Here is a 14,414-nt window from a genome sequence, read left to right on the forward strand (position 1 = left end):
CATACTATTAAAATACAAACGGAAGAGTTACTATTATCATTACCTTGTTTTTTTCTTTTCTTTTCTTTTCTTTTTTTTTTTTTTTTTTTTTTTTTGGAGACAAGGTCTCACTCTATCCCCCAGGCTGGAGTGCAGTGATTTCAATCATGGCTCATCACAGCCTCAATCCCCTGGGCTCGATCAATCCTCCCACCTCAGCCCCCGAAGTAGCTGGGACCATAGTCACATGCCACCACGCCCAGCTAATGTTTGTATTTTAGTAGAGACAGGGTTTACACTATGTTGCCCAGGCAATCTGCCTGTCTCAGACTCCCAAAGTGTTGGGGTTACAGGCATGAGCCACCACACCTGGCCATTATCATTACTATTGAACAATGCATAAAGTCATCTAAAATATATTCTTTTGAGGGATAAATACCTACTAAAACTCTAATCCTTGGGCAAGTTCTCTAGTGTCTACTCATAGGCAAATTCAGATTCCTTTACTGCACTAATAGAAATTGTCTGCTCAGCTCATTAGTTCATACCCAACAGTAAAACTAAGTCATAGTATTTATTTCAAGTTTATTTACTGTGGCTATTCCACATTATTTGGAAGTTTGTTATTAGGTGCAACAGGAACTGTATCTTGAGTTTGGTAGTTAACAAGAGCCATGGCGCTACTCTAGTCTTATGGTGGATGTCCAAAGCAGAGGAGAGTTCCGGTGAAAATCTTGGGCCAAATTCAGAATGTTTTAGACACAACGAATGTCAGACAAGCCGGCCATCAAAACTTGTCTTAATGACTGCCCAAAATAAAAAGCTGTTAGGCAGGTATCTTACTTATTTTGAAATTGCCAATTAATAATAAAATAATAAAATACATATCAGAATTGTTAAAGGATTTCAGAATTTTATGCACTTTCCAGTAACACAGCTGCATATGTGTAATTCTCCTACTCTCACGCTAATACTCAAATGTAGGATATAACTATTCCATATCCACATGTGCTATGCAGCCACATGATCTTTGCTATGATTTGAATATAGAAGGAAACTTGTGAACATTGGGTTTATGTTACCTTTAAAATGCCCAATCTAACTACTTTCCAAAAGCAATACTTGTTTAATGTAACCCACTTGGTCACCTTCGGCATCCACTTTTAATAGCTAGCCCAAATTTTAGTGATGTGCAGTAGTGATGTGCAGGGAAAGGTGTGCGTATCTAGGCTTTTGAGTATTTCTAGGCATGTGTAGATCCTTTAATTAATTAATTTTTAATAATTTCAGCTTTTAGATTTAGGGATGTGTAGATCTTTTGAATCACTTAAGCCTCATGTAGCCCCAGTTTTGGGAATGGCTATCCCAATGTCATTATGTATTTTTATAGACAATATAGAATAGGTAAAACCATGAAATTTCAAAATTTCATTCTTATGACTATAAATATTAAAATTTCACTCTCTGAAAAGGAAAAAAATTCAAGGGTTTATTTGCTAAAATTTAATGATATAATAAAGATAGCAAAATGAATGGATGCTTGTTACCTCTAATTCCCAAACCTTTCCCAGTCATTAAGTAATTCACAGACGTTCCTTATGGGAAAAGGTCAGGGAAATAAAATGTTATATAGATTTAATGAAAATTTCTATATTCACTTTATAGGTAACTTCCTTTAAGTGCAGGCAGAGATTAAAATTAAAATAAGTAGTGCAATCACTCTGACAGCAAGATGACCTTTCCTGATTCACTTGCCATTTACAAAATGTACAGCAGAATTACTGAGCACTGAAGATTGTCTCCTACAAATTCTTCTCAAGGGAAATTAGGACATTTTTATTGCCCCATCAGCATTTATTGCTAAGAGAAACTTCTAATTAAAACCGATAACGTTATATCATACAACTGCTAAAGTGTCACTCTATAAGCTTGGGTTACATCTAATATACCGTAAATATAGTATGGAAACCCATGAGGAAGAAAATAGAAGTCTTAAAATTGGCATATCTACTATGTATTTTGTTGGCCTGTAAGTCTTTGGTTGTTATTAATAGCTATAATCCGTTCTATAGAAAAACATAGCTATACTTAATTATATCCATCTCAAGCCAAGTAAATTTTTCAACATATAGCCAGATAAGATCTTTATCAACATTCCTAGTCAATGGTGCTGTCATATACAATGTTTGCTGTCTCTGTCCCTACAAAACTGATAGACCAAGACTGCTTTATTTCCTTCTAGAGATTAAAGTTTAATAAAGCAAGTGGCCACCAGATGAATGGTATAGCCCAGGCAGTGTTTTGTGACTGACAGAAACATGGTTAACTGAGTTAAGTGGACTATAACACATTTATCAACTCATTTATCTCCATAAAAGTAAATTATTCTCTAAAAAAAGAAAGCATCCTATTAAAATAATTGATTACATTTCAAAATACAGTACTTGGATCAAGACTTAAGAAGAGAGAAATCACCAGATGAAAATTTTGTATCTCATTCATGAAATAAAAACATATCATGTTTTTTTCCTTCAACTTAGATGCAATATTTTGTTCTAAATCATTGTTTGTGAATTTGTACAGTGATTCAGAAAAGTATTTCCAATGGAAATAGATTTAATCTGGCCCAAAGTTGGAGACTTGGAAAGCAAATGTGTGAGGAAAACATGCAAAGGTGGGCAAGTTGGGGCCTTGTCAGAGAACAGTTGTATATATAGCGATGGAAGTGACAGAAACGACAGGACAGATACATTGGGCTAGAAATGTGTGAAGGGACTATCAGACTTGGAAGTTCAAATTAAACTTCGATGAAAATGGAAGGAGATGAAAGTTTTGTCAACAAGGAGTGATATGAACTTGAGAAAAGAACATTAACCTGCCTGCACTGTGTATTATCACTCAGTGTATGAGGAAAAGAGGTTGAGTGTAGAGGCCATTCACGAGACACATAAAACACCCCAAACGTGTCCTTATAACTGTTGGAGGGCCAGCTATCACATTGTAAGGGTCAAAAGAATCCAGTTTTTCTCAGAATTAGTTCGTCTAAGCAACAGGGGCACAGAACACATTCTCATACAATTCCTTGATACTCTGTTTTATCATAAAATCATCTCTCAAGAGACAGACCTTTAAGACTTCCTCTCTTTTTGCACCTTTTGACAAGTTAATCTAAAAATTGAAAGGTGGCAATAATCAAGGAAGGGGGAGGAAAAAGAGTAACTTGTGTATACACATGAAGATTATACATGTATAAAGAAATGCCTAGAAATTAGAGATAGGAATCAGTTGATGGAAAAAAGTAAAATAATTAAAACAGCCATTCTGGTGTTTTGCAATATGCTCTTTTCTTCTACGTCTATTCTACATGCAATCCTAGGAATACTAAAGGAGACAGGTTCCTATGATAATAACATAGGCTCCCATAAAAGGTTATGCGTATGTTCTGGGGACTTGGTTTGATTTTTATTAGGAGAGAAATCGTTGAGTCCATCATAGCCTACATATTAGTTGTATATTAATATGTAGTTAAAGAGATTTCTGTACTTAAATATTGCAATGGAAGTTCAGCACACCATTATATAAATTTGAAAAGATGAGACAGATCGAAAATTTCTTCAATTGGAAAATTCTTCCATTTCTCCAAATTGAAATTCTTCAATTCTGTAAATATTTCTAGAGTGCCAACTATGTGCCACTGTCATACAAGCTGATGATTCAGAAGTAAATAAAGCAGGGAACAATCCCTGCCCTCTTGGAACTTACTAGTGAGAGAACAGATGATAATCAGTAGAAATAAGTTTATATATGCTTCGTGTGTGTGTGCGTGTGCGTGATGTTAAATGTCAATAAGGGTTATGGAGAATATGAAGTGCAAGAGGGAGATAAGAGTGTGGAGAAGCATTATATATTTTAAATAAGATTGTTGGAGAAGGCCTTTCTGAAGAGATGAAAAGTAAGTAAAGATGGGAAGATGAGGGAATGAGCATGTGACTGTTTGGGAAAAGTAATTCCAGGCAGAAGTAATTTCATATACAAAAGTTCTGAGGCAGATGGGTGCCAGTGTTTATGTTGTTTTGTAAAAAGGACAATGTGGCTTAACCAGGTACTGTTCAGTGGAGAATCTGGAAGATAAATTCACAGAGCTGATGGTGAGTGAGGTCAAATGGTTTAAGCCACTGATGGCCTTGCCAGACTTCGGGTGTCAGACTGAATGAGATAGCAAATTTACTGGTGAGAGTTGAGTAGAGAAATGAAACAGTCTACTCAAGGGTTAAGAACCTTCTTGTGATTGTGTTGAGAACAGAAATAAAGATAGAAGATGGAGACACAGATGCAAGTAGTTATTACTCTAATAGTGGGATTTCTTTCTGACCACTTCTATTTTACTCTGTGAAATGGAAAGCAAATTCATCACGCGAGCGAAAATGATGAGAATGTACTACAGGTTTGGAGAGTGAAGTGATCAAGAGTCATCTACAAGCATCCTAAAATTACAGGATTATGGAGACTGCTAGCCATCAGTAAGGCCCACTTCAGGTTAGAGGTCATGAATTTTAGGTGATATATCAGCTAGTGAGTATTTTACTTCAGCCACTTTTAGCTGTATGGGTACAGTGTGGTGTGGCTAATAATTTGAATGTAACCAGGACTAGGATTTTGCCAAATTGCTGTTTGCCAAACTCAACTATGATGAAAGGAGTTGGTGGTGTGCGCAAGACAGTGAAAGACCCAAGGAATTTCTGCTAAATAAAGAAGGGCACAAGGACACGAAGAGGGCAAGGCAGCAAAAAGGAAGAAAGGATTGATGGATTTCATGTCTTGAGTCAAGGATTACTGCTAGTAGCAGGAGAGGATGGAAAGTTAAAATGTGGTAACCTGAGAGTTGGATGAAAAATTCTCGTGTAAAGACTATGAAGGCATTGCAGACTTGACACTGTAAGAGCTGCAAAATATGATTTTGGAGTCAGTGGCTAAGGTAGGGGGATGACAAGATCATTAGAGGAGAGGAGGCCAAAAGTAAGACAGCCCAGGTAGTAGAAACATCATCTATGTCAATGCTACTTAAAGTGTTTTCCATGGACCTAGCCAATTTACAAACTGTCTATTACCAGCCCATGATAGCAAAATACAGAAATTGGGAGGAAGTATTCAGAAAATTTTATAGCAATCTAACAGACTAATTTTATATCTGTGAAATCTAATAGTAAAAATTTTGAGCTTACGTTTTTTCCTTTTAAAGTTTATTTTATTAAACAATTTTTATTTTTCTTTACACCAGTGTAGGTATGGCATCATTTGAAAAACAGTGAAATATGTGAATGTAGGAGAGTGATAATGAGCCAGGAGCTGAAATCTTTATAGGAATGAGAGGGACATGATTGTTAAGAAGGAGGAATAGTAGGTGGTGTGGTATGGTGGCATGAGATTCAAAGATGGAAATTTTAGAAAGGAAAAAAAATAATAATGAGTAATGAGGACACACTCATATCACCCTCAGTATTCTGAAGACTTCAGAGGAATTAGTGAGCTCAGAGGAGAGTTACAGCAAGAAAGTGAAGGAAGTGTTGAGAAAGTGTTAAAGAATGGAGAATTACCAATAGATTACTAACTTTTAGGCTGTCCAACTTTCCAAAGCCCAGCCAATAAGAGGAATCAGAATATTATAGAACTGATACTCATGGAGGTAAATTATACCAACTAAACATTTTATATCAGATACTACAATGATGACATAAGCTTTATATTTGAGGTTAGTTTTCAACTCAAATGTGTGTATGTGTGTAATGTAAACTAAACAACAACTAAAAGAGGAAGTCAGTGGAGTGAACCCTACATATCATTATGGGTATTTGTCAACATTTCTCAAGTAAAAATACAAAATATATAGATTTATATCACATACATTTTCATTTGTAAATTTTGTATTACTAGATTTTTTCCATCTTTTCCATTTTAAAAATTAGTCTATAAGATTACTATGTTTTCATTTTGGGAACTCTTCTATTGAAAATCACATGAAAATTCACTTATGAAAATGCAGACTTAATATTAATCCATTGGAATACACAATACACATAAAATGCAGTTAATTACCTGTAATCTGTGCCATTGACAGGTGTCCATGTGTATGTCCTGTTTCCTTTGTCAATATATCTCTAGAAAGAAGTTTGACGTGGTTATTATCATGGTTATTATCACTACATTTTGTATGAATATATACGAAAAGTAAAGCAGTAGAATTTACTTATAAATTTTGCAGTCATTTAATACTCATCTTTACAAAGATATGATCTATTTTATTCTATGTTTATTTATTCTATGTGTGTCTAGCAAAATTTTTGACACAAATAAATATAAGTGCAAAATCATAATAGTTTATGCCAAATTATCTTCAAAACATTGAAAACAGTATTTCCTGAAAAACAAATTTTAATAATGAAACAGGACTATGAAGTATTTAGACAAGGCTCAGATATGTCCATACTAAAGTATGTTTAAGAGTAACAGGCAACATCAGGACATTAACGCAGTGTGTCTAGATCCAAGTGTGTGATTAGCATATGACTGTTTTTATGAAGCCACTATTATAGCATTATTATGGTATCATAAGAGGCTATTCAGTATCACTGAAGGTTAGGAAAACACCTAAATCCACCAGGGAAAGAAAATACAGAGCTAAAGAAGTTCATGCATGGCTATATCTTTTATACATGCACTTTTCCATTATGTATAGCGATGACATATATGTAATTTTTAATTTGCTTAGTTATTTTTGAGTTTCATCATTCTCACCAAAACAGTAACATGTACTGAAGTATTTCTTGGTATAAGGCACCATGCTAAGCACCTTAAAGTCATTCTGTCACTTGATCCAACCCCTGGAGTATATACTTTTATATCCCGCAATTTATTGATAAAGAAATAAGTGTTAAAGAGGAGGTAAGGTACTTAAGCTGGCAAAATGTATAATGCCAAATTCATGTTTATAACAACTACACAATGTATGTGTGCGTGTGTGTCTGTGTGTGAGCATGTGTGGGTGTATGTGTAGCAGATGGGGGGAGGGGGAACAGGGTTGGTGAAGAGGACTTAGTATTATTAAAAAAATTAGAAGAAACAATGCTTATATATTTGTTACTACTCATATATGCATAAACAAAGAGGGCAAGCAAGTGTTGGTCTGCAAGTAATAAATAAAATACGGTATCAGAAAATAGTATCAGAGCAGATAAATAAAAATACAAGTTTTTTCAATATCAGTAGAAGAAATTATAATCTGGTTAAGTCTTCAATTTGTAATGAAATAATCATTACAAATCATTGAAACAGACAACTTTAAACATTATTACTATCTAATATTTTAGTCAAGAAATCTATTTTTCAACTGCTTTCAAAGTTTGGAAATATTCTCAGATTAGTTTCTTAAGGCAGTCGTTATTCAGTAAGTTTATCCTTACTAAATTCTGCCATCTTTCAGTAAATTTTCTGCATGAAATAGAACAAATGCATTCTAGTTTTAGCCCAAGCATATAGTTATAAAGGACTGTTGATGGAATATGTGTAATAAATATAAACTATTTTCAGATTCCAACAAAACAGATTCACTTGGGCATAAATTAAATTGAAAAGCTCTAATTCTATTTTAAACTTATTTCAGTAGTAACACTAAAATCCATAAAAATACAGTATCATAAGGGTTAGCATATATGTATTAAACATTTGATTATTCATATAATTTCTCATTTATTCCATACACTTACAATTTTTATAGAGTAGTAAGACTCATGAAAGACATGACTATGAAAAAAATGTTTACAAATTAATTTCAGACAGGTTTTGGTGAAAAATATTCAATAAATCAGGTGTAAAGAGAGGTTCTGTGGGAAACATTTCCTAGGTGAGGAATTTCAAATTACTTCCAACTCATTATGCCAAACATTGTGAAATGTGTTAACACTGGAGATTCCCAGCTCATCAATACAGAAAATGGTACAAGAAAGGTTATATAATTCCTACAACCACCACAAAAATGAACTTCAAAGTTAATAACTAACCTAAGCCTGTGGAATTCAGCTACTTTGGCTAAACCGCATAACACTATAATATGAAGGTTACTATCACATCCTAAATATCTCTGCCAAATCCCTTACATAGACCATTTAGAAAGAGCTTTTGAAAGATATCACCTAAAAATTAGAGTAATACGTATGCACAGAGTTGTAATTGTTTTGATTGTCTATAAAATAGTGAATAGTGATAAAAATTATAGTCACTCATAGAGTAAATAATAACTTTTCTTGAAATACCAACATACATAGAAATCTGGAGTACAAGGCAATATAGTAATTGAAGATTAGCAGTTATATCTATTTACAATAGTGTGTTCATGACAGACATTTTAAAATTCTAAGATAGGAAAACATAGTCTTTAGCTGAATATTTGTCAAAAAAAGTTATTTGCAGTAAATTGAAAGGGGAAAAATATCAATGGAAGTTAACAGAAAATTACTTTGTAAGCTGAAAAAAGAATGTGCAAAACTCTAAGTAAATAGATTTGAAGTTGCAACAAAGTCTGAAATGTAAATATACCTCCCTTTGTGTTCTGTAATAGGGACTCATAATGATATTAAAATGAGAAAGGCCATGTGCTAATGAAGGATCATATTCAGATCCTAGCTCACCTTCCACCTAGGGAAGGATCTGATGAGGAATTTCAGAGAAATGTCATCCATCTAAAAAGGATGAGATTGTGAGGAAAAGGATATAGGTTATACATAAAAGCTTAAATTACATTTCCAGGCTCAAAAGCTTCTGAGACCTGTATTTTTCAAATACTCAAATGTATAAATGTCTGTCTGTACTCCACATCTGACTGATAATAGATATACTCCAATATGATAATAGACATAAATCAATTATTTGTGGGGGTAGTTGTGTTATCACAGGATTTAATTTCAGATGTAAGTGCTGGGAAATTTTAAAGTGTGTAACTAGTAAATGAAGATAAATCAAGCCAGAAACAAGTAAACAAAAAGCTAAAAATACAAAATAATTAATATATGGAACTCAATAATTAGAACATCCACCTAGACAAATCATATAAAACACATAGCTATTAAATATTAACTTCAATTTTGCAACATTGGCATGGTGTAAAACAACATGGCAAAATTATATTGTGCATTCTATTTCTCATAAAATATATGTAAAATATAATTTCAAGAATATACTGTTAATGTATAAGAAAACATCAAGAAACCTAAAGCAATAGTGTTTTATAAAAAGAAAAAAGAGTTAAAAATATATCTTAGTGAAAATATCCCTCCAGCTAAGAAATGCTTTAAAAAAGAAAAATTGTTTCCTAGAGGTATCCGTTTTATAATAGTGGATTAATAGAAAAAAGGACAAATTACCAATATCAAATTTTCTTGATATAATTTTTATTTAAGAATAAGCTAGAATCAATTCTTACCTCATCTTGAGATTTAACCAGAGTTCTGAATGTTTTTTCTCCACTTTCCCCATCAATCATCTTATTTCGAATCTAAGAGTAAATGAAACAACTATTTTATTCTAGAAACAAAGCTGACCTGCCAAAGTATGACTGTTAACATGGTAGTTTTTTAAGTTCTTTACTTCATGTAGAACAAATAAAATAAAAATAGGGAGTTAGTTTTACCAGTATCTGCAGTTGTTCTCTGGGAATTTTTTTAAGTTACCATATTATAGTCATTTTACACTGTTTTAAAATTTAAATAAAACATCCTTCATGAAATATTTTCAATCTGTTGGTAGTTTTTGAAACATAATTAATAAAATGAATGGTCAATTATGTTACAGCTGGCCACAGTGGAGTGGAAAGTAGTCACTGAGACACAGAAATGTATATATTCAAAATTACATATAACACAGAATGCTTCAAATTTCTGCCTTACACAATCAGTTTCATGTGAGAAAAGATTTTTTAAGAGGACTCTTTATACTTTTTTGTTAGTAATTCTTATATCTGGAGTACAAAAAAAATCTAAATAAAGGATAGAGAAAACTATAAACACCTATTTGGATTTCAGATAAGAGAGTTGAGTCTCCTTCAGTAGAATACTCCAAATCCTTAAAAATGCAAGGTTGGCCAGGTGCGGTGGCTCGCTCCTGTAATCCCAGCACTTTGGGAGGCCGAGTCAGGCAAATTGCCTGAGGTTGAGAGTTTGAGACCAGCCTGGCCAGCATGATGAAACCCCGTTTCTACTAAAAATACAAAAATTAGCCAGGCATGGTGGCAGGCGCCTGTAATCCCAGCTACTCAGGAAGCTGAGGCAGGAGAATGGCGTGAACCCAGCAGGTGGACGTTGCAGTGAGCCGAGATTGCGCCATTGCACTCCAGCCTAGGTGACAGAGCAAGACTCTATCTCAAAAAAAAAAAAAAAAAAAAAAAAAAAAAAAAAGTGTAAGGTCACATTATCCACTAAATATTCCAGTCTACTGGCAATTCTCAGAAGTTTCCTCAACTTATTTTTTATAACTCAACCAATGATTTACATTTGGCTTCAGGCAACTGCAAATAATAAGTAAACAAACTTGGTGTGATTAAAGGAATAATCTGAAGAATATACGAATGTGTGATGTATCTAATTTCAAATAATTGGGTCTGAAAGGAAGGAGTAGATAACAGCTTCTAATGTAAGTTGAGTGTGCACTTATGAAAAGATCAAAAATAATAAAGACTTTACTATGAACCAGGTCTTTTGCTAAGTCCTTTCTATATATTATTTCATTTGATGACTATTACTAATTGATTTAGAAGAAACTGAGGCTTGGAGAATATAAATAAGATCATTTTGGTCACTCAGTGGAGTGACAGCCCAGACACCAAGCTTATCCCTATTACTTTATCCTACTTTATTATGTCCAGTACTTTACAACAAACATTATTAATCACCTAAACACCCTAACACGAGGCCACAGTCTAGGGTAATTAAAGTAAATTAAATTCTATTGTTCTACAATTAAAATACACTATAACAAGTTATAAAAGAAATATGATGGCCTTTGCAAAAGAGTTAATCCATCTGGAAAAATCCTAAAAATCTGGAATCTGGAATGCAAGAGCCAAGTTCTGCTACTTATTAGCTGAAGAACTATAGAGAAACTATTTAACTTCTCTGTACCTCAGATGTAACATCAGTACAACAGATATTATAGTGTGAAACAATAATAGCAACACCAATTTCCAAGCCTCTTGAGAATTCATGACTAACATTGAAATATTTTCAATCTGTTGGTAGTTTTTGAAACATAATTAATAAAATGAATGGTCAATTATGTTACAGCTGGCCACAGTGGAGTGGAAAGTAGTCACTGAGACACAGAAATGTATATATTCAAAATTACATATAACACAGAATGCTTCAAATTTCTGCCTTACACAATCAGTTTCATGTGAGAAAAGATTTTTTAAGAGGACTCTTTATACTTTTTTGTTAGTAATTCTTATATCTGGAGTACAAAAAAAATCTAAATAAAGGATAGAGAAAACTATAAACACCTATTTGGATTTCAGATAAGAGAGTTGAGTCTCCTTCAGTAGAATACTCCAAATCCTTAAAAATGCAAGGTTGGCCAGGTGCGGTGGCTCGCTCCTGTAATCCCAGCACTTTGGGAGGCCGAGTCAGGCAAATTGCCTGAGGTTGAGAGTTTGAGACCAGCCTGGCCAGCATGATGAAACCCCGTTTCTACTAAAAATACAAAAATTAGCCAGGCATGGTGGCAGGCGCCTGTAATCCCAGCTACTCAGGAAGCTGAGGCAGGAGAATGGCGTGAACCCAGCAGGTGGACGTTGCAGTGAGCCGAGATTGCGCCATTGCACTCCAGCCTAGGTGACAGAGCAAGACTCTATCTCAAAAAAAAAAAAAAAAAAAAAAAAAAAAAAAAAGTGTAAGGTCACATTATCCACTAAATATTCCAGTCTACTGGCAATTCTCAGAAGTTTCCTCAACTTATTTTTTATAACTCAACCAATGATTTACATTTGGCTTCAGGCAACTGCAAATAATAAGTAAACAAACTTGGTGTGATTAAAGGAATAATCTGAAGAATATACGAATGTGTGATGTATCTAATTTCAAATAATTGGGTCTGAAAGGAAGGAGTAGATAACAGCTTCTAATGTAAGTTGAGTGTGCACTTATGAAAAGATCAAAAATAATAAAGACTTTACTATGAACCAGGTCTTTTGCTAAGTCCTTTCTATATATTATTTCATTTGATGACTATTACTAATTGATTTAGAAGAAACTGAGGCTTGGAGAATATAAATAAGATCATTTTGGTCACTCAGTGGAGTGACAGCCCAGACACCAAGCTTATCCCTATTACTTTATCCTACTTTATTATGTCCAGTACTTTACAACAAACATTATTAATCACCTAAACACCCTAACACGAGGCCACAGTCTAGGGTAATTAAAGTAAATTAAATTCTATTGTTCTACAATTAAAATACACTATAACAAGTTATAAAAGAAATATGATGGCCTTTGCAAAAGAGTTAATCCATCTGGAAAAATCCTAAAAATCTGGAATCTGGAATGCAAGAGCCAAGTTCTGCTACTTATTAGCTGAAGAACTATAGAGAAACTATTTAACTTCTCTGTACCTCAGATGTAACATCAGTACAACAGATATTATAGTGTGAAACAATAATAGCAACACCAATTTCCAAGCCTCTTGAGAATTCATGACTAACATATATCATATACTTAATGTTATTTATTATTTATTTTATTTTTCTTATTAATATTCTCATTATTATGGAAGACTCAGAGGAGGAAATAATGCAATTTTGCTTTTGAAATAAAATAAATTGCTGAGTAAAATGTATTAAGGCAAACATGGCAGCTTCTCTTACGCTACTCTTTATGTGTTTGGGTGGTTGGATTCCTTCCAAGTCTTTTTTCAATACTATAGCAACATCCTCCATCTCTATGAGTTTTACTGACATCTACAAGATAAATTTGTATTAGAAAAGTGAAAATATATCTACCTTTAGAAAGAGAAAGAACACTAAGGTCAAATCCAACTTAAACATTCATACCTTTTCATATGATCTTTTGGATAGGAAAACCCAGGATCTAGAAAATTTTAATGACACAGAACATTCATCTTTGTGTACACAGTATCTAACAGACAAGCTAACACATTGTAGCTGTTCAACAGATACCTGTAGAAGGAGTGCACAGCAACATCTGACCTGAGGAATTGTTTAGTCTTACTGATTCCACTCACCTCCACTTTAATATCATTCTCTAACTCTGCATCAAGGAAATCCAATGTTACTGGCTCCTGAGATTTGGGATTCTACACAGAAAACAATAATAATTAGGTACACGTAACATTATACAATGATGCTGTGTATAAAACAATTCAATGGGTATTTATGAAATTAATTGTGCAAAAATTACTTACCTAGGATACAATAACTATCTAAAGGTATCTTCTTTTTCATATATATATATATAAAAAATATATATAGCTTACATATATAAAAGCTAGAGATTGAGCTTTCAGTGCAGGCAATCTTAATTAATAACTAAGTGAAGAAAGTCTCATTTTGAGTGGTGTATTTGATACTACATTTCTAATCACAAGCTCTTTGGGCACACTACTTTTGAAGAATCATTCACAACTTTCTTTTCATTAATTAGCATGGGAAAGGGGCAAAATATAGCCATTTGGATAACTTATTTGGCCATAAAACAATGGCAACATGTAGGCATACTTTTAAAATTTGTAAAAAAAAAAAAAAAAATGTGTATGATAAAATGTTTTAAAATTATGTTTACATTTGCCAAGTAAAACATTCTATTGGACCTGTTCTTCCTTCTGAAAGTGTATAAAGAAAAGGTGCAAGTGTGCTTCATATATTTCAATCTAATAAATTTTATATTTTAATAATTCAAATGACATCAGAATGCGTAAGATAAACTTGTGGTTGTCATAAAGATTTTAAGATTAGCTATTATAATTAAAGTCTTACTAGGATAATAACCCCTGGGTTCACTGAATACTATTTCCTATTGCTTCTTCTTGCTGGTATATAATAATAAATAAATAACACTGGGGAATAAGATAAATTCTTATTTATCGATATCATTATATAAAATGATACTGTTAGTCTGGCAAATTTACCTCATATTTTCTCAATTGCAAAATGAAGATTCATTGAACTATTTGATAAACAAAATACAGTTAATTCCTCTATAACTTCCTAAGTAATGTAACATGTCATACTAAAACTTTAAAGCTTACTAGACCAATAAAATCATAATAGGTATATGTAATTTATAATGGCAAAATTTTATAAATTGAATTTTTAATTTTTATTAAAATGTTACCTAAATCTGATAACTAGATACCAGTAACAAATGCAAACTATGCTG

General features: G+C 33.1%; 1 protein-coding gene across 1 annotated transcript in view; it reads right to left on the reverse strand.

Annotated features, from left to right (window-relative positions):
• Window positions 1-14,414, reverse strand: part of CACNA2D1 (calcium channel, voltage-dependent, alpha 2/delta subunit 1) — a 453,354-nt gene that overhangs the window by 39,774 nt on the left and 399,166 nt on the right. The window contains exons 21-22 of the mRNA XM_011986113.1: window positions 9,452-9,523; window positions 6,073-6,134 (exon numbers count right to left, since the gene is read on the reverse strand). Of these exons, the coding sequence (XP_011841503.1) occupies window positions 6,073-6,134; window positions 9,452-9,523 (134 nt within the window). The remainder of the gene's footprint in view (window positions 1-6,072; window positions 6,135-9,451; window positions 9,524-14,414) is intronic.

The sequence above is a fragment of the Mandrillus leucophaeus genome, unplaced genomic scaffold (assembly GCF_000951045.1).
Source record: "Mandrillus leucophaeus isolate KB7577 unplaced genomic scaffold, Mleu.le_1.0 Scaffold293, whole genome shotgun sequence".
In the NCBI taxonomy this organism is placed as follows: domain Eukaryota; kingdom Metazoa; phylum Chordata; class Mammalia; order Primates; family Cercopithecidae; genus Mandrillus; species Mandrillus leucophaeus.